Source organism: Lissotriton vulgaris, chromosome 5 (genome assembly GCF_964263255.1).
Source record: "Lissotriton vulgaris chromosome 5, aLisVul1.2, whole genome shotgun sequence".
Taxonomy (NCBI): domain Eukaryota; kingdom Metazoa; phylum Chordata; class Amphibia; order Caudata; family Salamandridae; genus Lissotriton; species Lissotriton vulgaris.
Genome location: NC_141693.1, coordinates 1,369,282,814 through 1,369,310,198, shown reverse-complemented (window position 1 = coordinate 1,369,310,198; position 27,385 = coordinate 1,369,282,814). Strand labels below are relative to the sequence as shown.

Sequence of the window (27,385 nt, the reverse complement as noted above, 5' to 3'; positions counted from 1 at the left end):
ACTGCTATTCAGCAGTGTAAAAAAGGAAAAATAAAATAATAATAAACGGATGTCATAATCATTTTATTTTTCAGATTGAGCCAGTTTAGGGCAGGACGGGGCTGGTCTGGGCTGTCAGAGCAGGGGTAGGAGGAAATATGTGCACTTAAGTGCGCATGATGGTTTGGTTGTACTTCTTGGGTCGGCCAAACAGTCATGCAAACTTAGCATGTTCTCCAACTGGCTATGTTGCACAGACTGGTTGGAGAAAATGACAAGCTCCCACTCCCTGTTAGACCGCTGCACCAGGCCGCTCAAATGAATCACGTTGCTGCTGTCATGCTTGTGTGCTTCCTGCTTCCTGGAGTCAGGAAGAGAAGGCAGCCTTGCAGAGGTAAGTGTTATATCGTTTTTTTCGCCCCACCTTGCCACCCCCGTTCTGTACCCACTGCCACTGAAAATTAGGCACTGGCACCAGTTCACCAAGTCATTCTTTTCACTCGAAGATTCACAATTCTGAAATGAACAATTTGGACCATCACTAAACATGAACAAATTATTAAAATGTGTATTTCAATCTTGCAAGAGTCATACCTTGACTTGCGTTTGAAAATACCACCTCAGCTGGTCATCTGAAGTCTAGTCCTGCCCTTCTCATGGCAGTACTGTCAAGGCTCCCTTCCTGTTCCCTTCAAAACTGGGCAGGTCACCCCTCTGCCTAAAAAACCCACTGCGGATGCGAATGACCTCAGCAACTTCCGCCCTATCACTAACCTACCCTTTCTTGCAAAGATCACAGAAAAATGTGTTGCGAAACAACTCTCTCGTCATATCAAGGACAATGATCTTCTTGACAATTTTCAGTCCGGCTTCATCCAAAACTGCAGCACTGAAATTGCCCTGCTGCAAGTGATCGATGACGCGCTGCGAATACTAGACTCGGGGGTCTTGTCTTCTAATTCTCCTTGACCTTTCGGCAGCCTTTGACACTGTCAATCACAACACCCTCCTCAACACTCTTCAACAGAGAATGGGCATGGAGGGCACTGTGCTTAAATGGTTTGCTTCTTTCCTTTCTGATAGATCCCAAATGATCAAAATAGTGGACAGTCTTTCATCTCCTTTGGCGGTGGGTCAAGGTGTTCCCCAAGGCTCTCTTCTTGCACCCACATTGTTCAATCTCTATTTGGAACCTCTGGGAAATCTCCTAAGTAAATCTGGGTCAACTATCATCTCTACGCAGACGACACTCAAATCTACCTCAAGGTTGCCTCCACTCACGATCTCTCCGTCCTAAGCTCTACCCTCGACTCCATTCAAAACTGGATGTCAACACATCAACTGATTCTGAATCCCTTCAAAACTGAATTCCTCCTCCTCTCCTCCTCACTTTCTCCTCCCCCGGTTCAATCATGGATGGACCAGATGAATCTGCTGAACAATAAACCCATCATTGTCGACAGCGCAAAATCCCTTGGTGTCATACTCGACACAAAACTCAATCTACTCTCCCACATTAATTCAACTGCAAAGTCTGCCCGATACCAACTGCGCCTTCTTTGGGGTAATTCGTCGCTTCTTCCCGGAGCATGACCTTAAAACCCTGGTCCAATCGCTGGTCCTCTCCAGACTGGACTACAGCAATTCTCTTCAGATTGCCCTCCCCAAATCCCACCTGTTCCCCCTTAAGTCTGGTCTCCATTCAGCAGCTCGTTTCATTTTTGGGGCCAAAAGAAGCGACCACATTACTCCCATGCTTCCCATCGAGTCTAGAGCTATCTACAAGACTGCCTGCATCACCCACAAAGCCTTGCACTCCTCCTCTCTGCGCTACCTGGCGAATAAACTGAAACTCTCTGGAGGCTCTAGATCATCACGAAATGCGAAAAATCTACTGCTTGAACCTCCCACTTTCAAGAAGGAAAGATCGATGGCCCAATCCTTTTCAGGCAGCGCAGTGAGAATCTGGAACTCACTTCCGCCTCAGCTCCGGACCACAACCTCCTCCCAGGGCTTCAAAACTGACCTCAAATTTCTCCTCCTTCAAAGACATTTCCAAATGTAATCCATGCCCTCTCTATTATCTGAAGGAAACCCTTCCATTATATAAAAATCTACTTTACATGACTATGGAAGTGTCTTCCCAGTGTGTTCTTGTGGTTTGAGAGTCTGCCATTTATTGCAGTATTATCCTTCTACCTGTGTTTGGTACTCGTGTGCAACATGCACCCGTCACATTCTCTGGTAACACACTGTTTTCTACCTCTTACATTTGTTTGTTTTCGATACCTGCACAAGTGCCACCAGTGCCTATGTATCGTTTGTTCTTGTGCTTGAGTGTCCTCCATATATTGCAGTATTATACCTCTATGTTTATTTTGTACGCTTTTGTAACCGGCACACGTCACTTTTTCCTCCTGTATTGCACCGTTTGCTACCTCTTGTATTTTGTTGGCTCAGGATTATCACTTTTGTAATGCACCGTTTGCTAGCTCTGGTATTTTGTTGGCACACGATTGTCATTTTTGCTTCATTTAATGTAACGTTTGCTTTTGTATTTTGCTCACTTGTAATGTTTTCATGTATCAGTTATGTTCCTATGGTGCAGCGCTCTGACACCTTCGGGTAAAGTCTGCGCTATATAAAAACGCATAAATAAATACATAAATACATTGTATGACTTCCAATACAAATTGGCAGGCATTATAGTGAACTACAAAGTACATATATACTACTGCTAGAAATCCATGAAAGTGCAGTGTTTAATTTACTCAGTTTCTTTATTGCACATTTTTTTTACATAACCTCTATGCTGACTAAACAGTGTGGTATGACAATCATTATAAGTCTGCACTTGTTGCAGTAAGTGAGCAATACTCAAGAGAGATGATTAATGATCCGAATTAACGCGGAAGACTCCATAATTTCATATTGTATAATTATAAATCTTTCACTGTGGCTCGGCCTGAACATCTAAAAGAAAGAAAAATAAAGTATTCATCCTGAGAAATTAAGCCAAACACAATATGCAAAGTACATAACTGTGTGTGCTTGTGCATAGGCATGAGTGCGTGTTTGCATTGTTCTCTGCACATTTTGCTCTACAGAGGTTCAGGGATCAGGACTATGGAGCATTCTTGCACCAATGGCCAAGTGCATTCTTGTGCCTTGCACCTTCTACTGTAAATCACATGAGACCTCGGAGACACGCAGAAAAGATGATGGTTCAAGTGTTTCATAAACTCTTAAAGTTTCCATGGGTGAGAGTTGTTCTGGTATCTAGTTCAATCTTGTAGCACAATTTGAGTAGAATGAAAAAAAGAACACATTCTGGAATGACCACACTAAACTTGTAGGATTTTCTCCTCCCAGGCTGCTGTTTCCGATGTTGAAGACATACTTACACTACAGTGCGGGGCTCTGGATATCCCCTCTTAGATCTTCATTTACGTTGGTTTACTACATGCTCTTCAAGTACCTTCTAAGATGGTTTCTTTCCACTGACGTTGCAGTGTACTGCGGCCTCGTTCATGTCAGCATTGTCAGATGTAGATATATGGACAGCATTCAATGTTCTCTTAACAAGCGGCTAGCAAAAGGGATAAAGTCCGGAGTGAAGCTTGATTTAAACTTCCCATGATGCTGGTGGACTTCTGGGTCCTTTCGGTTTTGAAAAACGGGTTCCAAACCCTAAATATTGAAAACAAAAGAAGAGATACAGTGTTTGGTATGGTGTTATACAAATAAGAGAAAAAAGACACAGTAGGAAAGACAAGACTTAAATTCTAGGCTAGTCCCAATATCAGCAATTTAGAGTGGTCATTTATAGCTTGGCTGGTGGCCTGCCAATTCTGGGGTAGATCTCTCGTCTTTTATGTGTTCCCCAGTGAAGCGGTTACACAGCGGGCAAAAGAGTTTGCAGTGCGGGTGCCAGGTTGTTTGGGCTCACTTTGCAAGCTTTTTTGTTTTTCAGAAACAAGCACCTGAAGCAGGGGTCTATTTCTGAAAAACAGAATTCAAACGGCTGTGACAGTAAGTTGTTACCGAATAGCAATTTGTTTTTTGCGATTTGGTATTTAGAAGGGGCATTTTGAGGGCGTCCCTTCCTAATACCGAATCACATTGGTCTGCACAAATGTTTTCCAACCAAAATGTAGACGCGAAACATTCACAATTTACCCCTGACTCAAAGTTAGAAGTAACCCATTCGCAAACGGGAAAGGGACCCTAAAGAACGCTTCCCCTTTGAGAACGGTTGGAAAAATATTTTATAAGAGCAGGCTGTTGTCCAAGAGACCACTGCCTACTCTTAAAAAATAAAACTTCAAAGTTATATTTTCTTCTTTTTAAATGCAGCATGTTTTTCTTTATGGAAAATGAACTTTAAAAAAAGTTGCTTTATTTACAAACAATCACAAACATGGTAAACTGCCTACCCCAGCAGGCCACTATCCCTGTGATGGCAGCGAATCGTAGTTGATCATAATTGTGATCAACCTCATTAATATACCTAAAAGGGTACCTCTATTTTTGACCTACTTGAAATGCCTACTTGAAACTCTATGAGGAATAGTGATTTCCTATTTGCGATTCACAAAAAAATCCCAATTAGGTAATCACTATTCCTATTTTCGTACATCTAGCCCTTAGTGACTACACCACACCCAACTCGGCCCAAAGGGGCCGATTACGATGGCGGATGGACTGCAATACATGCAGTGGGTCCGCACACCACATTAGGATGCAACCGCATCTTGCATTTTAACATTGTGGCAGTTGCTGCTGACAGCAGCATCCGCCGCAATGTTGAAAATGCATGTTGTTTATTACAGTGCACTACGTGGCAGGCACCACATGGTGTCTGCCACTTAGTGCACTGAAATGTAGTGGGGTACCATGGGTACCTCCGCAGTGCACCCATACCTCCCCCAACAACGATCCCCCAGAACGGTCCCACAAAACCAATCACCGCCAGCCTTTCAATGGCGGTTTACCCGCCACGGAAAAGCTGAAGCCTGCATTGTAATTTGGCGGTCGGTGCCTGCTAGGCACCACCACAATTTTACACAATGTGGACCGTCCGCCAGGCAATCGGATAAATTGCCTGTGGCGGTTCCGTGGCGGGCGGTCTTTGCAACCGCCACAGTCGCAGTCAGATTCCCCCACCATCCTAATTTGGCGGGGGATATTAGCGGTCTGATGGCGGAAGGACTGCCACCTCAAAGCTGGCGGTGGCGGTTCTTCCACAATCGGAATGACCCCCATAGTATCAAGATGTTACTCATACTAGATCCAAATGATCAGAAAAATGGATAGTCCAAAAACGAGTGGAGCTATTATTTGGGTGTCAGATTTGGGTCAGAAAATTGATTAGGATTTATTGACTGTCAGCAATAGGCTAAAATCACTGGTTTAAAAATCATTTTTGTAATGGTCTATTGTTAGATTTTGTCTGTGTAAATTAATACTTCTCTCCATGAAGGGAGAGTGACTAAGATGTGCATTTTAGGAGCAGTCATCCCTAGCTTCGAAATACCAGATCTTGACCCAGAAGACTGCATGCACTGTAGAAATATTACTTTGCGCACTGGCTTTACCAAAACCATGGCACAAAAACCTTGCTAAATGGCTCAGCCACTTTGGGATCCTATTTGTTAAATATACATCCCTTGTGTTCCTCGATTGGGCACATACTTAATTGAATCAGCTTTATCTATGCACTGCAGGACGTCAATAGCCAATTAATTCGTTGACTGGTAAAATATATGGATTCAGCAACAATATGGTACACTGTGCGATCTGTACTGAAGGGTAATGCCATTAAACTGGCTATTGACTCATTGGCAGCGAAGGATCTGGTCCATTTTTTAAATAAATCCAGTCCTTTTTTCTAGATTTTAAGACTAACTAGATCAATTTGCATAGGTTATTCTGATTTGATAGTGTAGGGAAATTTTATATAAATAAAAATGATTACCTGGCTATTACAAAGTTAAAAAAAATATTTTAAGAATTAACATAGAGGTGCGAAGTCTATGGTGTGAAACTCATGCAAAGCAACACTATCTTTTAGATGAAAACAAGTTATACTTTCTGTTCTTTTAACCTTTTATTTGACTTGCCTTTTGGTTATCTGGATAGTAGTTCTAGCGCCAGAATGCCTTTAGGGAAAGTACACTTCAGAAATATTTACATAAGTACATTTTCAACCTTGAATGTTAATAAATGTAATGTATAATACAACAAGGGCTGTAGTAAAGGGGTAGTGATGTTGTAGAATTATCACTACAGTATTGTTTTGCAATTACTGCTAAAAGGTTATAGAGTGCCTCACAATGGTAAAACACCGAGTAATGCAACATCATAAACATAGGCTGTCGGGAGAAGAGGCTGATGATGGGAGAGGATGTATCCTTACGGCTAGAGCAGGCGACTTTGAAGTTGGAGAACCCGGTTTGAGTTTCGGCAACAACGTTCAACATCCTGTGATTCTGAGCAAATCACGTAATCTTCCCGTGCCTAACAAAAATAGATGTTTCTATTTGAAACAAAATTGGTGGTCATGTAGAGCGCTCTGATACCCGATTTCTCTGGTCTAGTTCACACTATATAAAACTCTAAAAACAATAGGCAACCTTGCAAAATTGTTAAGCGAACTAGAAAAGGAACAGATCCCCACTGTTGGCACTATTATTTGGCTGAAAGACAAAGTTTGGAGGAACTCTGTACCACCCACTAGACACTGTATAGAAATAACTACATGTCAATGATCATCAAATCCAAATTCTAATAGCCCAGCAGACACCCAAGATTGGCAGACAACAATCTCTGCAATTTTCCCAGAATTAAGCACAAAAGAGTTGGGGGTAGAACCTTTTACATACAAATCTCTTTGTTTTGGACCCTTCTATACCTCCCTCTACCACTACAAGACAATTTACTACGGTTCTACAAAGTCAGAAAATCTCTGTTCTCATCTGTCTGCAATCTTCCTTATCATAAAAGAAAATTACTGAACCACAGGCTCTATTGACCTCCTGTAATGATATCCTTCCTCATATATCTTCAAACACTCAGACGCAGTTAACAAATAGCATGAATACATACAAAACCAGAGTTGTATTTTGGATTCTGCACATCATAGCAGTAGTGTGCATGACACCACATGCACATTGATTCCTAATGACAACACGAGTGATATCATATTACCTTAGACCACGTAAACACCACAGTTCCTACCCCTACTAATCCAATCCAATCCAATCCAAAAATTCTTTATTTCGGCCTTTTAGGCCATAAAAGATGCATAAAAACATACATAAAAGCATTTGTTGACATTAGGTACACATAGTATTTGAGAAAAACACAGTATATTGGGAAACAATGACAGTAAGTGGTAAAAGTTACAGTGGCAGAAAGGAAGGTTGACAATACAGTCCTATAATGATCTTGCTTTAAGCAACTTAGTCCTAATGTGCCACATGGCCAAAAGAAATTTTGCAACGGCAAATACAATGTGTGGGGAGGAATCAGTTTTCAATATTCTGAACGAAATTGCAAGGTTCCTTATGCCCATATTCCTACACAGAGGCACAAGCCAATGTTTCCTAGGTGTCTTATAGGAAGGGCAGAAAAACAGAACATGGATTTCCTCCTCATCACAGGAATTGCAGCCGGGGCATATTTTGTCCCCCCCCGTTGGCCCATTTGCACGTGAAGGATTTAATAGGTAAGGTGCCAAACCTCCATTGGATAAATAGCTTTCTTGCCAAAGTCGGGGAAATAATGTCCATAAAAGTTTCGAAGTGGTAAGAATTTTTGGAATCCATAAAACGTTGGGTTAAAATACCAGTGCGGGGTGCAAGCACATGAGAAGCAAGACTTTGTTCCTTATAAGCTTCTACGAGTCTTTTCCGGGGGACCCTTTTACAACCTATTTCAGGGGCCTCCCACAGCTCGTCGAAGCCCAGCCGGTACAGTTCTTGCTTTACAAAAGATAGCCAGGAAATTTTATCACTATGGTTTAGGTTCATGACATGAACAAGATCTTGCCTATAGTGTTTCAGCTCGTTTGTTGACCAAAGCCTGTGCCAGTATCTTAGTGGTTTTAGTTCAAGGTCCTCCCTTATAGAGGGTAGACCTAGATCTAGACGTAAGGGAAACAGGGGTGTAGCACGCCGGAGGGCCAAAAGGCATCTCAGAAAATTATTTTCCACACACATCAGCTCATTTCCAGCTTGGTAACCCCACAACTCACTGCCGTATAGTGCAGTTGACTTGGCTTGTGTTTTGTGCATTTCAAGTGCAGGAGCTATGGGTTTATAGGTAGAAGAGTTCGTAACCTTTAGAATAGCCCCGGACAGTTGAGAAAGCCTTATTCGTGAACTTGATATCTGTGGTCCCCAGGCTAAGTTCTCATGCAAGGTTACGCCCAGGTACTGGAATGTTTTTACCTTCTCCAGGGCTGTTGAGTTCAGAGAAGATTTTGGTCTTGTTGTGGGGGAGGGGTTAAAGATCATAAATTTGGTCTTCCCTGTGTTGATCTCGAGACCATACTGCCTGCAGAAAAGACCAAATCCGTCCAGGATCCGCTGTATTCCCATGGGGGATTTGGAGAGCAGGAGGGTGTCATCAGCAAACATGATTGCCGGCACCCTCTTGCCTGCCAAAAACGGGGCATTGTTGTCCCTGACATTAACTAAATGTGTTAGGACGTTATTAACGTGAAGGCAGAACAGTGTAGGCGCCAAGACGCATCCCTGCCTTACCCCTCTTAAGACAGGAAACCTTTTTGACAGAGCTCTGCCCCTCCCACATCGTACCTGAGCAAAATTACCCTCATGAAGTCTTATTATAGCCTGTAGAAGGTGGGTGGGAACTCCCATCTCCTTTAAGACCTCCCAGAGTTTTTTTCGTGGTACCAAGTCAAATGCTGACTTCAGGTCCACGAACACCATGTTCAACCTCCCTCCCTCAATCCTCACTGATTTCCAGTAGAGGAGGACGAGGCGGAAGATCTGGTCCATGGTGGACGTGTTCTTCCTGAAGCCAGCCTGGAGAGGGCTTAAGATATCTTTCTCCTCCATCCAGTCCAGGAGTTGGTCCAATATAAGTCGAGAATAAAGTTTTTGGGGCACATCTATAAGGCTGATCGGCCTGTAGTTGGCTGGGAGGAGAGTACAGCCCTTCTTGAAGATAGGAACTATCTCTGCCCCCAGCCAAGTACAGGGGATCGCCATTCCTCGTGCAATAGAGTTAAAAAGGATGTGAAAATATGGCGCCCAAATCTCTGGTTGGGACCTAAAAAGGTCACCTGGTAATTTGTCAAGGCCCGGTGCTTTTCCCAACGCTAGGCCGTCTATTGCACTGGCCACTTCCCCCAGACTGAACTCCAAACTGTCTCCAGGGAGGGATAGGAGGGCTGTGACAGCATCATTGGTGTCCTCAGAGCTGTCTTCATATAGTTTGCTAAAGTGGTCTTCCCATATGGAAGCTGCAATATTAGGCTCCACTGCAGCTTTGGGTTCTCCTGAGCCAGTATTAACTAGTAACCAGAATCTTCTGGAGTACTTTGTTCTAAGGGCAGTTGAAAGATCCTGCCATCTGTTCCAGTCCCAATCTGACCTTGCACGATCCATTATGCCCTTATACTGGCGCCTAAGATCCGCCACCCTGATCCGCGCTGCACCTTCTTTGACTGCTGTGATTAGGTCCGACTTAGCCTTTCTGCATTCAGAGTTATACCAGGAGGAGGTTCAGGTCTTTTGCTTAAACTTCACCACCTCCGGGTAAGGAACCTCGCCTAGGGCTCCCACTAGGTCTTCATGGATTAGAGCTAAAGTTTTACCAAAGTCCTGGGGACTGAATTGGTTAAATTAAATCGTCCAGGGCCTCGAGTTTTGGCAGCACAAGTTCATAAATTTTCCTAATGTTTTCTTCAGAATTTGAGAGTTTCTCCCATCTCACCCTACGCCTGTTAGAGGTTAATACCAGATTGCCCAGATCATCTCTGTCCTCAGAGGGTAGAGGTCCGGGATTTGCTGGAGGATATACCAAAAAGAGTAAAAGTGCATTGTGGTCACTATCTGTACGGGCGCTTATTTTAAAATCCTCAACCTTTGGCCACAGACTAATATCTACAAAAATGTAGTCTAGTCGCGACTCGTGGTTCTTCCTGTTGAAAGTGCATTTTGAGGGAGTGTCTGAAATTGTTCGTCCATTGCAAGCTCTTAACGCAAAGTTGAGGGTCAGGGACATGATTTGAACCGCAAGTGGAGTCCAGGATTTGGGATGGGGCGATTGGCACACCGGAACACCCCAAAAATCATCTTCCGCTGTGAGAGCCCCTTCCCTCAGACCCTCTAAAGGCTCGAAATGGCAGTTGAAATCTCCGCCCATTACCACCTTGTAATCAATTGGTAACTGGCCCAGGAAGGACGAGAGATCTTCTAGTGTGGAGGACTCCATAGTTGGGCCAACAGGGCGGGAATAGACATTTATAATTGCCAATTTAGGGGCACCTGGCCACTTCAATAAGACACACTGTATGTCCTGTGAGGACGTGGCTATGTTCTCCGCAGTGCATCCAATATGACTCGCTACCCACACCGCCAGACCACCCGAGGGCCTCCCCTTACCATTCCATGTAGCCTTGATTTCAAAGGTTGCGTAACCAATTTTAGACGTGGGTTCCCTCGCCCAAGTCTCTTGAAAGAGACAGATATCATTATTTGTTACTAGGGAGTCCCAATCGTCTGTGTGTAGTTTATTGGCAATGCCCGCGACATTCCATGACAACACCTTCAGGGCTTTAGATGGAGTATTAGATTTAAGGCCCTGCAACCCCGTATTGCCACTATCATTGCTTACATACGAGACAGAGGTCCCGGGAGCAGGTGTTGGACTCTGGTTGGGTGGAGCTAAAAGAGTTGGAGTCAGGCCAGGGAGATCACATGGAGACTGTGGAGGGGAGTATTCACAAGTGATAGGAAATTTATCATCTCGGACCCATAACCCCCTCGGCGATGGAAGAAGACTAGGAGAGGTACCCAGGCGTCAATCGCAAGAGTCCATTCCAGAAAAAGCTTCAAATCTGTTATTAACTTCCAAGGGAGTAAAGGGGAGCAGATGTTCCATCCCTCCTGTTTCAAGAGCAAGGTCCGACCTCCCGAAGTTATTGCCATAACCCCTTTGTAGAATGGTTTCCCACCCAAATACATTCTTTAGGGCCATGGAACCAGGCATCGGGGGGATATAGTGATTGTTATATTTATGGCCTAGGATGCTTGGCTGGGCCGGAGGTGGCCAGGGGCATGACATGGGAGCCACTAGGGCTCTTGGGTAAAAGTAAGCAAGGTCGCATGGCATAATTGATTTGCCTAAATTCCCAGGCATCCAACTCAGGATATGCCTAACAGCTTCAGGATCTCTAAAGTTGACCACAATCAGGTCGCCCTCGATGTCTTTCTCCCGCCCCCCCAGCCAGGGGAGTCAGCGCACATGCACGATCTCCCCATTGATATTACCTGGGAGTGGTCTATTCCGGGTCAACCAGTACATAGTTTTGTTTTTGAGCTGTAGAGGACCTTCTCGCTTATCTGGGTCAAGTGTAGGAACACCCGTAAGCACCACCACATAGGGCACTGCCTCCGGGGGAAGTTCAACCTGACGACCCCTACGTTTTTCAGCTCTATTTGGGGACTCCCTCTCTCTGGCCGGCCACAGTGTTCTTGCAGCCGAGCTGTTTCCACCCTTCGGGATAGCACCAGCAGCTTGCGTGGCTGGTCGGGATGGAATAGTAATAGATTTGTCCCCTTGGCGATTGTGACTCACTGTTTTGGTGGGTGCGTTAGGCTTTTGGAATAGATCCGTTGTAGTGGTAGTGAATGCAGCTTGAGCCGCCTGGGCTGGAGTTGGTTTTATAATAGTAGATAGATCAACCGCAGCCAGTGCTGGAGTAGGAATGGGAGGAGCTTTCTGTTTTTCCGCTTTATTGAGGATGGCCACTTCCAAATTCCCCAGCCGCTGCTCAATATCCAGCAGTCTATCTAAGATTGGAGAAGTGAACGTCCTAAGCAAATGCTCAAGAAGCTCCAAGGTGGGGACAGTCGGCTGTGTGTCCATCATATTGGCACTTAAAGAGGCTGTAGCAGTTAATGTTGGAATTTCCTGTGGAGTCACTAAGGTGGTTTCAGTTCTTATGTCCACTGTTGGTTTGGGGGCAGAAACTAACTTCCCCCCTTTCCCCTTGCCGAAGTCAGAGTGACTAATTCTGCCTTTTTGAAATGAACCCCCCTTCCTCCTTCTTTTGTTAGGAGGTGGACCGTGGGCTTTTGGGACCTCTATTTTCCTCGATTGATTTCTAATGGTCTTTTTGGCTGTGTGAAGGGCGGCTGATGGAACTTCCAGCCCTTCACCAGAATTACAGGGTGGTGAGGAAACAGTTATAGGAGTGCTGTTTGAGGCCCCAGGTAAAGATGGTAAAGGAGAGGTGTCCCTTAAGAGTGCAGGAATACCCTGAGTGGCAAAGGAATCCTCAATTATAGGGGCGCCCCTGAACCAGATGTTAAAGTAAGCGGGGTTGATGTCAGAGAGAGTCTAGCTTTATAACCTTCGATGGAACGGCGGCGCTCCACCCTTCTCTCAGCTAAGGCTTCTTCCCTATCTATTTCAGAAATGATTTCTTAAAGTAGTTGTCTAGGGTGCCCTTGTTAAGGTTTCCCCCCGGGGTGCTAGGTAAAGCAAAATCCATACTACTAAAGGTTTACAACTAAATAGGAAAGCGGGAGCCTAGACAGGGATATCTAGTCGGGAACTCGAAATACGTAACACTTTGGCCCTTCCAGGGGGAGGAGAAAAAAGGAAGGCGTGCAGGAAGAAAAAGAGTCCTAACCTAACAGTACAACTCATACAAATAGTAAAGCAGAATAAGATACTGTTACCATGCGAAATACTAGAGGCAGGATAACAACCAACACAGCAGTTTATATGAAGGGCACAAGTCTGATAGATGGAATTATGGGAGATAAAGAAACGGGCCCCAGCCCAGCCTCCCACAGCCACCTAACGGCCACACAACGGCCCGCCCTTTGCCCGGGCTTCACCCCGTGCTCCGTCCCGCGCACATCCCGCCACGTCCCGCGCACGTCCTGCGCACGTCCCGCGCACGAGGGACTGAGGGGGGTTATATACTCAAGGACTGTGACGTCGAAAAGAGGAAGGGGCGGGAACAGACGCAGGTGCGCGGGTGACTATAGCGCGATTCCCGCTGGTACTCGCAGTCCCGCCCCAACAGTCCACAATCAGCGAGGGTGCTCTCCAAGGGTCCAGGGCACGGAATTCACTCTCCTTCCAGGACAAACAAGAAGGCATGGCACAGAGTCAAGCACTACGGCTACGAGCGGCACCCGTGAAGTGGCGGCCGCAAGCCGTCTTATGCAGATGAGGGAGGAGGAGGCGGGAAGAGACGCAGGTGCACGGGCGACTATAGCGCGATTCCTGCTGGTACTCGCAGACCCGCCCCAACAGTCCACAATCAGCGAGGGTGCTCTCCAAGGGTCCAGGGCACGGAATTCACTCTCCTTCCAGGACAAACAAAAAGGCAAGGCACAGAGTCAAGCACTACGGCTGCGAGCGGCTCCCGCGAAGCGGGGGCCGCGAGCCGTCCTATGCAGATGAGGGAGGAGGGGGCGGGAAGAGACGCAGGTGCGCGGGTGACTATAGCGCGATTCCTGCTGGTACTCGCAGTCCCGCCCCAACAGTCCACAATCAGCGAGGGTGCTCTCCAAGGGTCCAGGGCACGGAATTCACTCTCCTTCCAGGACAAACAAAAAGGCAAGGCACAGAGTCAAGCACTACGGCTGCGAGCGGCCCCCGCGAAGCGGGGGCCGTGAGCCGTCTTATGCAGATGAGGGAGGAAGGGGCGGGAAGAGACGCAGGTGCGCGGGTGACTATAGCGCGATTCCTGCTGGTACTCGCAGTCCCGCCCCAACAGTCCACAATCAGCGAGGGTGCTCTCCAAGGGTCTAGGGCATGGAATTCACTCTCCTTCCAGGACAAACAAAAGGCAAGGCACAGAGTCAAGCACTACGGCTGCGAGCGGCACTCCAAATTCTAATAGCCCAGCAGACACCCAAGATTGGCAGACAACAATCTCTGCAATTTTCCCAGAATTAAGCACAAAAGAGTTGGGGGTAGAACCTTTTACATACAAATCTCTTTGTTTTGGACCCTTCTATACCTCCCTCTACCACTACAAGACAATTTACTACGGTTCTACAAAGTCAGAAAATCTCTGTTCTCATCTGTCTGCAATCTTCCTTATCATAAAAGAAAATTACTGAACCACAGGCTCTATTGACCTCCTGTAATGATATCCTTCCTCATATATCTTCAAACACTCAGACGCAGTTAACAAATAGCATGAATACATGCAAAACCAGAGTTGTATTTTGGATTCTGCACATCATAGCAGTAGTGTGCATGACACCACATGGACATTGATTCCTAATGACAACACAAGAGTGATATCATATTACCTTAGACCACGTAAACACCACAGTTCCTACCCTACTAATCCATTTATTATGTTTGGCAAGCAGCTTTAGCATTTGTTGTTGCTATATCCATAACTCAAAAACATAATACAGACCAATATACAGAAAGGGATTATGGGTCAGCAGCCTTCAGCGATTGAATAATTTGGATCATCCAAAAAGAAACACTGACTGCATGGAGGTAGTTTTAGTAGGTTTAATGGAGCCCAGGAACCCCATGCCAGGGGCACAGACACCAACAGATCATCTTCCAACTGACACAGAATCCCCAGAATGTCATAGTCTCCACATTCCACTACAGACATGACACAAGTGGGAAAGGGAGAAGACAGACTACACACCAGTATTACTGTTTGGCAAGCAGCTTTAGCATGTGTTGTTGCCATATCCATAATAAAAAAACATAAACAGACCAATATACAGAAAGGGGTTATGGGTCAGCCGGCTTCCAACAATTTACGATGGACAGTGCATAGGGTGTCATTGTGAGATTCAATAGTGTCACCAAAAATCAAGATGTCATCTTGGAAGAAGATGACATTACTTACACCAACTAGAACCTAGGAGATGATCCTCTGAAACACACAAGCTGCGGACTAAAGTCTGAAGGGCAGCCTGTTGAACTGAAAAACACCTTTGGCTATAACAAAGGCAGTAAGGTGTTTGTAGTTGGAATGTAGTATAACCTGATGCTAGGCACTTTAGCGCTCCAATTTTTAAAATAATTTTCCCCCAGCTAAAAGGTAGACCAACTCCATTATATTAGGTAGGGGAAAAGGGTCCATCACAACATTTTGATTTAAGCTGCGAAGGTCCACACAGAACCTCAAGGACCCGTCAGCTTTCTTAGTGATAAACACCGGAGATAACCACTGATTAGCTTAAACTGGTTCAATGACTCCATCTAGTACTAATTGATCAATAATTTTCTTAACCTCTTCCCTCATAGCAATGGAGGTGTGCCTCACTGGAATAGCATCCTTCCTTAAAATTATCTTATGAGTATAATATTTGGCTACACCCAATTTGCTGTTAAAAACTGGTGCATATTGTTTAAGAACTTGACTAACATGATCCTCACACACAACCATTACCTGCTCAGCCGCTTTGGGATTGACCACTATGTGGAGATCATACTGATAGGACCAACCCAAAATGGGTGGAACCTCAGTGGCAACATAAATTTTACCTCTCGTGTAACACTCATGAAATACAATCTCAGCTTCAAAAAACCCTGTTAGCAGCCTGGTAACCCTTGAGTACAACATTGGTGTATTCAACAACTTGGAAGGCCACCCCATTTCAAACAAGTTCTTGGAGATGATGGTATAAAGTGACCCAAATTCCACCATCAAAGTCACTACTTTGCCATCAATCAGGAAATCCGCTTTGGGAGGAGAGCGTCTCTTAGAATCAACTGACCCTTCATGTTCCAATAGAGCTGATGTGTCAGAGTTAACGGGCAAAATGGCCTTTCCTGCCACATAAACAACAGTCTTTTCTCAACTCAAAAAAGGTATTGAATCCGCAATGTGATAATTGCTGCCACATCGATAACAACATTGTGTGCTGGATCTGGTTTGGGAAGCAAAAGAAGATCTAGGAGAAGGATTGCGGGTGACTGAAGACATGGTACTCTTTCTTTTGACAACATTTATTGAGTCTGAATCCCAGTCAACCTTAAAGACATCAATGTGCTCCCTATTGTTCAATTTCTGCATTTCCTTCATGCACTTTTGTGATTCCTCAACAACTTTGGCAATTTTGATGGCCTCCTTTGAACTGGGATCTGCAGCTGCCCATAAACGTCCATGCATTTTCTTGTTGCTGCATTGAACAATCAATTGGTCACAAAGGAGTTCCTCTGTTATGGGACCAAATTTGCATTTGATAGCCAATTCTCTCAATCTAGCTACAAATTCATCTGTAGACTAAGTTGGCTTCTGAGGCTGGGTATAAAATTTGTGGCGTTGCATGACTATATTCAGAGTTTTGGCAAAACGCTTGTGTATGAGCAATTTTGCCTCTTTGGACACATCCTCCATAACATCACTGTTATCCTCGTAAACTCGAGGTAAGTACTTAAATACATGTTGACCTTCAGTGCCAAGACATCCAATTAAAAGTGTTTTTTTTCTAACAGGTGAAAAATTCGAACCTCCTAAAGCCAAAATATAATTCTCAAAAGTTTCAATCAAATCTTCCCACTCAATGGGAGGATCCCCCTGTAGCATAAGAAACGAAAAAGGAGCAACCACAGCTTGGTTGATGCTCATGGTGACCAACTGAAACAATTGTCAACAAAACATACCAAACAAAAACAAAATGAGCATTTCCTTGAGCGCAGTTCCAATTATGGGCAGAAGATGGCAGTGTTACTGTGAACAAACAAGCCCTAGCAGAAGTCCCGGGCTCTATGGTTGTAATGTGGGAGAGTTAGTGGAGCAAGCTAGACAGCAAGAAGAGGAGAGAGAAAATGAAGTCCGTGATACTGGCAGCCCAATGAAGTTCCTTTGGGCAGACAGTCTTGTGCAGCAAGCGCTCTGAGCGGCGGCCACACTGCCGAAAACACGGTAAGTCACAGAAGGCAGCTCTTGATGAGAGAATTGTAACAGGCATGTGAGGAGGCAGCATGTGATGACAGAATGTTAGTGGACGTGCAAGAAGGCAGCGCATGATGGCTCTTGTTGGTAGTGGACGCGCGAGAAGGCAGCGCGTGATGGCTCTTGTTGACGCACTGGGAGGCAGCACGTGAAGTCTATTGTTGATGTGCGAGAAGGCAGGAAGGCAAAAATTAAGCGCATTGGGAGCGAGGACTGAGCGTAAGGAGACGCTCGTAACAAGCTTGGATGAGAGCTCGAGGCACAGTAAAAAAAAAGTTGGAAAAGTGGAGAAAACACAACCGGGAGAAAAAAAATACTGAGCAGGGCAGCACTAGAAAGAGGTCACATTTTAAATAGTCCTACTGCACCAACGCCAGTAGAGCAACGTTGTAGGAAGGACACTGGGTTCCATTGACAGGATCCAGGTAGACACAGCTGAAGATTGGATGGTGTCTGGTGTATGTGGCGCATCCCATCCTGTCACCAAAATGAAGTAGAGACTTCCATCCAAGAGGAAACACCAACTGCATGGAGTTAGTTTCAGTAGGTTTAATGGAGCACATGAACCCCATGCCAGGGGCACAGACACCAACAGATCATCTTCCAACTGACACAGAATCCCCAGTATGTCATAGTCTACACATTCCACTACAGACGTGACACAAGTGGGAAAGGGAGAAGACAGACTACTCACCAGCTTTAGCATGCGTTGTTGCCATATCCATATTTAAAACAACATAAACAGACCAATATACAGAAAGGGATAATGGGTCAGCCAATTTCAACAATTGAAAAATTTGGATGAGTCCCTTTCAATCATTGACTTATTTGAAGGGCCATTCACTTCCTGAATCAGCCCCTGGCATTTCGCAGATGTTTACATTTTTTCTGCTCAAATTTTTCATTGGTGATTGCTTACTGGTAGAGAGAGGGGGAATCAGATATTTCACTCCAACCCAGATGACTTTAACTTTGAGAGTGGAGAAGGTGTCATTGCCTCATGCATTCCGGGCCCCACCCTAGTGTTTCTAAGAGATTCACTACTCTTAAGGAACAGGAGTCTTGTCTGCTGGCAGGCCGCTCGCCACAAGCACCCGACCAAAATTAAGGAAAAACGCACATATTTTTTTAAATACCATATTTTCATTGCATTTGTTAATTTTTAACAGACTTTTTATTCCTTAGTTATTTAGAACTATCACCAAATTAAAATAAGATTTTAAAACAACGCCTCAAATTTTATCCTTGCGAACCCGCGTAGAGAAGCCAAATGCAACCGCAGAGCGATAAACAAGTTACCCCTACTCAGGCTGACCCAACCATTGCCAAAGCCAATCTGAAGTGTATGCTTCCCAATTGCAGATCAGCTGCATGACACGCAGTAGACATCGTGACCTTATCCTTGCACAGGACAACAGGATCTGGATCTCCTACTCTTGGCCGAAACGTGGCTAAATTCTTCCTCTGTACCTATCTTTGGCATGCTTGTCCCTCCTAGCTATGACATCACTAGATTAGATATATTTAGCCGACCACGTGGAGGCATTGCATGTATTCACAGTAATTGCTCCTCAACCAGTCTCATTCCCCTATTTTATCATCATGCGAATATTTTTGAATCGATATAGCTTGCAATAACAGATCACTATGCAAACTACACATGATTTACCATCCGCCTAGAGATAACCTTTCTTAGAACTAATTAGGTACATCATCACAAATAACGCTGATCAACACATTTACCAAATCTTCCTTGGAGACTTCAACCTCCATTGGAATTATTTGAATGTCCTGGCAGTTAACAGTCTTAAAACCTTTCTTGTTGACCTCAACCTGGGAACGACCCTAGATCTTGTTATTGTGAAGATAATCACTATTCACCAGGAATCTATCCCACCTGTGACTGGTCTGACCACTTCCGCATTACTTTCCCCATCTCTGACCCTCTGAGAATAAACACCCCTCAAACAATAAAGCACAAGATATGGAAAAGAAGCACAAGAAATATCAACATTATGCAATTGACATCCCTCATTAATAGCATCCTATCAACTCCTGGGGACATGTCAAATGTTCAAGATCTTACAAACCACTACACTAGTCCCATGAAAACTTTTCTGGAATCATTAGCTCCCCTAGGTCTAACAAATTATCCACCAAATAATCTAACCCATGGTACAATGGTAGCCTCAATGCAGAAAGACATTACTTTAGACTTGCCGAATGAAGATGGAGATCTGCACCCTCCTTCAAACACCTCAAACATTTGAGATCACTGAGGAATATATATTACAAACGTATCAGAAACTCAATATAAAATTTCTTCAGAAACCAACTTGACCAAGGAAGAAATCGGCAAAAAATATTTGAGCTTGCCAAACCGCAATAGTATGGCCCACTCAACCCTTCCCCAGCGGACCTAATCCACGACCTAATTGCAAATATTTTGCCTCCTTCTTCCTTAAGAAGACTGAAAACATTAGGTATGACCTGCAGAAGGCTGTTGGGCATGGTCCTTTTTTACATCACGCCAGCCTGCCCACCTCCATGACGGGGGTGCCATCAGGCTTTCCCGGGCACATCCTCAAAAACAACGCTACATGGAACTCTTTCAATATCTTTGAGGAATCCGTCATTCTCAAAATTCTATCAAATTGAAAAACCTCAAACCCCTTCAATGACCTTCTTCCCCCCCAGCTTCTTCAATGAGCTCAAAGCGTTATTTCTTCCACCTTGGACCAAGATCATAAATGCCTCTCTATGTCAAGGCACAATCCCTGATTGCCTAAAGTCTGGCAGGTCAGCCCAATCCTAAAAAAAAAAAGCAAACCCAAGTAACCAAAATAACGTTTACCACTTCTCCAATATTCCAACTCTGGCAAAGCTACTTGAAAAATGTGCACGTCCAACTATAAAATCACATTGAACAATTCTGTCTTCATGACTGATACCAATCATGTTTCCGTCTGATTCATAGCACTGTTTTTGCCCTTACAAACATAATGGATGGTGTGATAAAAATGTTGGATCATAATGAATCATGCCTCTTAATCCTTCTTGAACTATCTTTCGCATTTGATTTGGTTCAGCATGACTACCTACTAGATCTATTGAAGCATAGGATGGCAATCTCAGGTTCTGTCTTAAACTGGTTCACCTCTTTTCTCCATAACAGAACGCAAACAGTCTATCTAAATCAGTCTCTGTCTATGACAGCTCCTGTCACATTAGGGGGTCCTCAGGGCTACTCCCTCTCACTCACTCTCTTTAACTTACTCATGGAGCCACTAACGGAAGTGCTAAGTTCATCCAACATTCACTATCACATGTGCATCGATCATATCCAACTCTACCTTAAAGTATCGTCCCCGATGACATCAGATTCCTCAACACAACTTTACAAAACACCCAAAATTGGCTAACAAGCAACTATCTCAAACTTAACACACTCAAAACTGAATTCCTCCTAAATTTTATTATTTTATTTTATTTATATGACTTATAGAGCGCACTGTCACCTTTAGGCTTCCTATAGGCCCCACCTAATCACTCTTCCATCATTAAGGAATGGATGAAGCATCTAACAGCCTTCAAATGCTCAACACAAGTTAGTGACTCAGCAAGATCACTGGGATAACTCTTGAACCTTAATATAAGGAAAAACATTTGTCCTGCCACTAAAGGAACAAACCACCAAATGAACACCTTAAGAAAATTAACATCCTTCCTCCCCTGGAATGACTTCAAGTCTGTCGTCCAAGCCCTAATGATTCCCAGGTTGGACTATGGAAGTGCTACCGTCTGCAATTTGCCTAGATCCAAAACAGCCCAATTAAGGGCTTTCCTTAGGTCTGCATCAAGGATCGTCACAGGATCAAAAAAAAGAATCACATCACCCCTGATTTTAAATCCTTCAACGGACTCCCCTATGAAGCAAGAATTCAACTGAAAATTGCTTGCATGACCCACAAAGCTCTACACCTCAATACCTCAAGTTACATTGCTCAGAAACTTGAACTCTTGGGAGGCGCTAGGTCTTCTAGACGCTCCAGCTCTCTATTACTAAAACCACAGAGATTTCTTAAAAAACGAATAACAGAGCTTTCTCTGGCATTGCCTCGAGAATTTGGAACTCTCTCCTAGTGTAATGGAGGCTAAACCCATCAATTATATGCTTCAAGAAAGGAGTTAAACTATTACTCATGGACAAATGTGTGCCTTAGACCCTAGTAACTCCCTTTAGGAGCAGGCTATGACTCATCAACCAGAACTCATGACGACTGCTAGCTTGCCTCACTATTGATCTCTGTGTGGTAACACTGATTTGGCACCACCCTTATTTGGGAGGCTGACTGATGGATCCTGTATTGTGCGTGATTATGCTATTATGATTATTGTGTGCTGTTATAGTTTTTGTCATTTCTGACCTAGCTATCTTAACACCTAGATGTTACCACCCACAGATGAGTGTTCACTTAACCTTTAATGCTACAGATTGTGGCACTAATTTTACCACCAGCCAGCTTGCTATTGGCTTGTCTGATTTATTGCACATAACAATGAAAGGTCACCCCCCTAAGCTGGGGATTGTTGTAACTTGTATTGCTCTAATTATTGACATTTTTGTATATGGTTCATTGCATAACTATATCCTTTTTAACATCTGTAAAGCGCTCTGATGCTCCAGAGGGTCTTGTTCGCACTACATAAAACCTTTTTCAAATAAATACAAAATAAATAGAATATGAAGAAAGACTGCAAAATATATCGTTTCATGCAGGTATTATGCAATATGCAATTGTTAGATCCACTACAATCACATAATTATATTTGCAAGATGACTATGCTGTACAACCTCGGGAATTTTTGAAGTATCTATTCCTTTTCTGCCCGTCTATAATGGAGCAAAGATAGCACACCTTGGTGTCACCCACCTGCTTCGTCCCTTTAGGAATTTTGGCTTCAGCTTCTGTTTGAGCGTAGGCTTGTTCAATTTGTACTACACTGTCTGTTCCGAATCGGACTGGACGTTAACAAGTAGCGTGTGTCGCAACTTTTCTATTATGGCATGCAAGGAGTGACTCACATCTGCCAACAATGGGGGAGCCTGCAGGAGTTGTTTAAACCTTTTGCGTCTTTCATCTGCATGTATTGGATGAATGGCATTAAAAGGGGAAGCCACTAAATACTTAAAGTGTTCGATATTGTGGAGAGAATTTCACTCTTTATGCTGGTGAGTAGAGGGACAGTTGCTCACACAGTTGGAATTCTTTTAATGTTAGAAATCTGTTCTGTTGATTACATTGGAATAGTATAGGAATTTACAACGATCCCAATATCATGTGTTTTTCTTTAAATTAATTTGAACTTTTAAGCTAACAATACTTTGTATTCTCCAACAATGATTTTTGTTTTTCTCATTTGAAGTATGGGCTATCAATTCGGGATTGGCAAAACGCTGAACACTTGAGTATGGGCTGCTGGCAACTATGAAATGCATACACACAATTTAGCTCCCAGAGAATTATATAAATAATATTAACCCGGTATTTGTAAAGTGTGAACAAATCACATCTAAGGGTCTCTAGGTGCTGGGGGCCCTCGGGAAGATTACGTGAGCTATTGCTCAGAGTCACATGGTGCTTGGCTGAGCTGCCACCAGAGCTGGGTATTGAACCGTGAGCCCCGTGCTCCAGGGTCAGCTGCCCTGGCCGCTGCACCACACCTCTCCCCTGCTAAGTTTCGTTACAGTGTCCCTCAAATCACTACTTAACCCCTTCCCTGCTGGCCGGTTTCCGCCCCCGTGCGGTAAACAAACGAACAGGGGCGGGCCATGACGAACCCCAGCCGTCATCAGCACACAAGCACCGTAGTGCATGACGGCTGGGGTTCGTCACCAGCATGGAAGGGGTTTTAATAGGAGTGCTGGGCATACCAAAAAATTAAATGGGCTGTCCTCACACACCATCTGGTGTCATGCTTCATCATAGAACAGCCCTCGCTCTCCAAAAACCCTTTTGATGGAGAGCGGGATTACACCCGAAGGAAGGGATGCACTTCTTATTTTTTTTAGGGAGTCCACATGAATAGTGAGTTTAAAAACCAATGCAGCATCCTAGATTACATTTATTCATCAGACACATTACTTGGTATTAAAAATTGAGAATGTGGGGATTAGGTGTACGGCGAGTGATGCAGCTTGAGACAAGTGTCACTACAGGGGTCCCTAAACCCTTCTTCAATGGAGCATTGAAGACCATACATTGGGGTATCTATGATCCAAGTTTTAGTTTAGCAGTAGGCACATGTCACCCTAACAACCAGGCAATGTTTTTTCGTCCTGAAGAATTCCTCAGACTCAGTAGAGCCATAGGCAGAAACATGTAGACAACGGTAACTGTGGTGATGGAGTAATAGTTTCCCTAATCCCGACATTCTGGGCATTCCCTGCGTTCTGGCTAACCCAATTTCTTATATGACCCTATTACCTACTTTCTGATGTTCTGTATATGCCCGCTCATTGTTAGGAGAGGTTTTAGCCCTCATTGGCCCAGTAAACTTTATTGACTGTTTACACCATGGCGTTATGTGTTTGGTACTCCCATATACTATGCAGCTCAATAAAAGACAGCTGTGCATTAGAACTCTTCTGCTCATTTTGCTACCAGCCGTGTGGATAAGAGGAGTCATGTCATGCGTCACCCATTCAGCCAATTCTGACTATGTAGCCATTACTCTGACTGCTATGTTTATTGAGCTCCTAATTACCGTAGTAAAAATGAAAATAAAGGTGTTCATGCAACGTGCTCTTGACAAACAAATATAGGACTCGCTGAACATATTACAAATTTCATGGGACCAGGCTAGGAGTTAGACTGATCATTTGTTACACAGTGTTACAGGGTACGTAGCAACGACTGAAACACTAACTCTAAAAAAGCACACACACACACACACACACACACACACACAGCAGGCTTTATAGAAGCAGAAAATCAGGCTATATCGTTACGACTTCTGCCTCACTGGGGATATCCTGAGTCAGAAATTGGGCCTTGAAAGTATTTCTGGCGGTGTACTTGGCAGATCTTATGGGAATTGGCGGGTCTTTCTCTGCCCTGTGTGGAAGTAGGGATGCACAGAGAAATCATAGAAGGAACTTGAGTTTGTTTGTGAAGAAAATTGGAACCCACATCCAGACCTGACAACTACTAGGAAGCTCTCACCACCTACCACTCTCGGCGAACTGAGCCCTATGTGAACATGGAACCATTGGTAGGCAACTTAAAAAGCAACATTCTCAACGCAATGCAAGTAGTGCTCTGTTGGTACGTAACTTTCTATTTTACAATACCAAACAAAAAACACACAAATAAAAGAAATAATGAAACAAAAACACATAAGTTATTAATCCATATAAAAGTCCTTAAATCCCTTAACTTTTTGCACAGGTCTAGATCTGTAAGTTAAGTCATTACTGTCAGACTTTGTAGTTGCTGAATCTGTATGTACAGCATGAGTAACATTTAATGCAGAACCTAACTCTGGTGTGGGAGAAGATTCCACCAATGGAGCATTATTTTTACCAGAAGTGTGGATCCACAAAGAATCATCAAGCTGTTTTGAAAAATCCTGACTTCCCGCAACACCAAGTATAGAGTTCAATAAAATGCTAGCCTGTTGAGAAGACAACTTCACCAATTGTCACCTGCTCCCCACCCTTTTCCATCACTCAAGACAGTTTCTTCAGTCAAGCTATCCTGGCTGATGACGGCTGATAGCCAGAAACCGGTCCTAGGATGCTTGATTTCGGTCCAGGGAAGACATGGCTTGGCAGTTTGAGCTGGACTGTTCCCATGAGGCACAGGGTCAAGGCTGATTTGCATATGGCCATGTCTGAACTAAGGGAGTGTGGAGTGCAAAAAAATGATGGATTTAGGCCCAGATCTCTGCACTGGGGTGAATGCATGACATTGTTCTGCATTCTGTACATCAACTGTTGTTTTTGCATTGGCCATACACTGGATGGCATTTTTGCCAACAGCTCTGATGTTATACCGAGCAATTCGATCCCTCTTCCCTGGACAGACCATACGGCAATCAATCTCAACCTTCAGGTCCCCCTACACGCACAGCTGGATATAAATAAACCAGCTAGCATAAAAATTAGGCAGTGGACCAAAATCCAAGGGATTGAATTTGAGCAGGCACTTAATAGCTGTCCCCCGATTCAGGTCCTGGATAATAATGAGACGGCTAGCCAGTTCTATAACTGGATAGCCACAGCTGTAAATAGGTGAATTCTGTGAAAGAGATAAAAAACTTAGAAGAGCGCAGGCACCATCTCCTTGGTATGGCCCAGAACTGAAAAAACAAAGTTTTATGCAGGAGAGCCGAACGTATTTGGAGAACTGAATATAGGACGGAGCATAAGCTATCCTATAATATAGCGCTACAACAATAGAAAGAAGCTATTTTACTAGAAAAAACCATGTACTACTCTGCAAAAATAGAGGAGGCCAGTAATTCCACCAAGCAACTTAAAAAAAATATTGAAGCGCTATCTAAACCACGTCAGAATATGCGTTTTAGTCCTGATTCTGGGTTCTGCAACAAAATGGCTAGTTTCTTTCAAACTAAGATCTATATGATCTATGATGAATCACAAAATAACAGGCAGGGAGACAATGCCGGTCAACTTACTACCAAGGTGGACTCGACGCTGCAGTGCCAGCTGAACATGTTCGGCACACTCACGCCTATCGAAGTAAACAAAATCATACTTTCCACCAAGTCAGGATCCCGTGGGATCCCTCTCCTCCAACTGTCATACATATGGCATCCGAAGCCATTAGTAAACATCTAACTCCCATTTTAAACCATTTTTTATTCTGTCAGGGGTTTATCCATTGGTCTGGAAAAAGGCCTGCATTAGACCCATCTAAAAAAAAAAATGGCGCTTGATCCACTGGAGGTCATGAACTATCAACCTATTTCGAGCCTGCCGATTGCAGCAAAAATCCTCGAGAGGTCGATAAATCAGGAGCTGACATCTTATCTAGAAATCAACAATTTGTTGGATCTAAGTCAGCATGGCTTTCGGTCATGGCACTCAGTGGATACGGCACTAGTGATGGCAACGGAGGAGATTCGGAGACTGGTGGATGGGGGGGAAGAGCAATCCTCATCCTCCTTGACCTGTCGACTTTGACCGGCATTGCAAGAAACTATTCCTACATGGGCAGATCGACCAGAAGCAAAATTTACATTGCACACCCATCTTCCTCATTGTTGTTTGTCAATGTTGAATTTTTCTACAAGGAATTTGACGACAATCAACGTCAATCAGTTTCTACTTGCCTCAATTGATGTTGCCACTTGGTCTTGTTGGCGTGGTTGAAACATCTATAGAATTTTCTGGCATCCATTTTGGTTTCTTGACATGACGCACTTGATCTTGCCTCAATTTTGTTTACTCAATGTGACACACTTGATCTTTCCCTCGCTTTGCAAACTGTTACAAAATGGTTCTCTTTCCCGCAGCCTTTGCATATTTGTTCAATGGTGGGACATTTACCTTCATCTGGAATGGAAAATCCACATTGAAAACACAACTTTTGTGTCTTTAAAATCATCCCTTTGTGTCCCTTATCTTTATGTCTCTGCTTGCTTGTCACATTCATCACTGACTCAACTTAGGCTCCTCCGGTCTCCATGTCAGCAGCTTATTTGTCAACACGTTCCTCAGCTCTGGCAGCTATTTCTATCAGCATTCCTCGTCGGAATCAGAAAGGCAACCATCAGGGGCGTGGCTTAGGAGCCGCAGAGAATGGCCGCCGCTCTGAGGAGCTCCGGGAGAGCGAAGAGCGATGGGACTCCTCCAGGCTCCCTACGTGGATGTGTGGTTCTCAGGAACGCATTTTCGTGCAGCGGAACCTCTCCTGCCTGGACCGGGATCAACGTGGAGGCACGGGTTGAGCACGCAGAATGTTTTCTGGGCTTCTAATTTCGACCACAGCTCGTTGCTGAGTCACGGCCGCCATTTTGCGTATTTGCCGCTCCCCGTGCATTCCGCTGAGTATTAGGGCCAGGGCGACTGACTCAAGAACCCAGGGGCTCATGGTTCAATCCCCAGCACCGGCGGCTGATCAGCCCAGCACCATGTGACTCTGGGCAATAGCTCGCTTAATCTTCCCAATGGCCCCCAGCGCCTTGACACCTTCGGGTAATTGTTCGGTTCGCGCTTTA

At 44.3% G+C, this 27,385-nt stretch overlaps 1 protein-coding gene across 2 annotated transcripts in view; it reads right to left on the bottom strand.

Moving 5' to 3' along the window:
- Positions 1-2,740: 2,740 nt before the first annotated feature.
- The window catches only part of PTPN22 (protein tyrosine phosphatase non-receptor type 22), a 605,270-nt gene continuing 580,625 nt past the window's right edge, over positions 2,741-27,385 (bottom strand). For both annotated transcript variants that reach the window (XM_086923320.1, XM_086923319.1), the window contains one exon: positions 2,741-3,669. In XM_086923320.1, the coding sequence (XP_086779446.1) occupies positions 3,605-3,669 (65 nt within the window). In that variant the 3' untranslated portion in view covers positions 2,741-3,604. The remainder of the gene's footprint in view (positions 3,670-27,385) is intronic.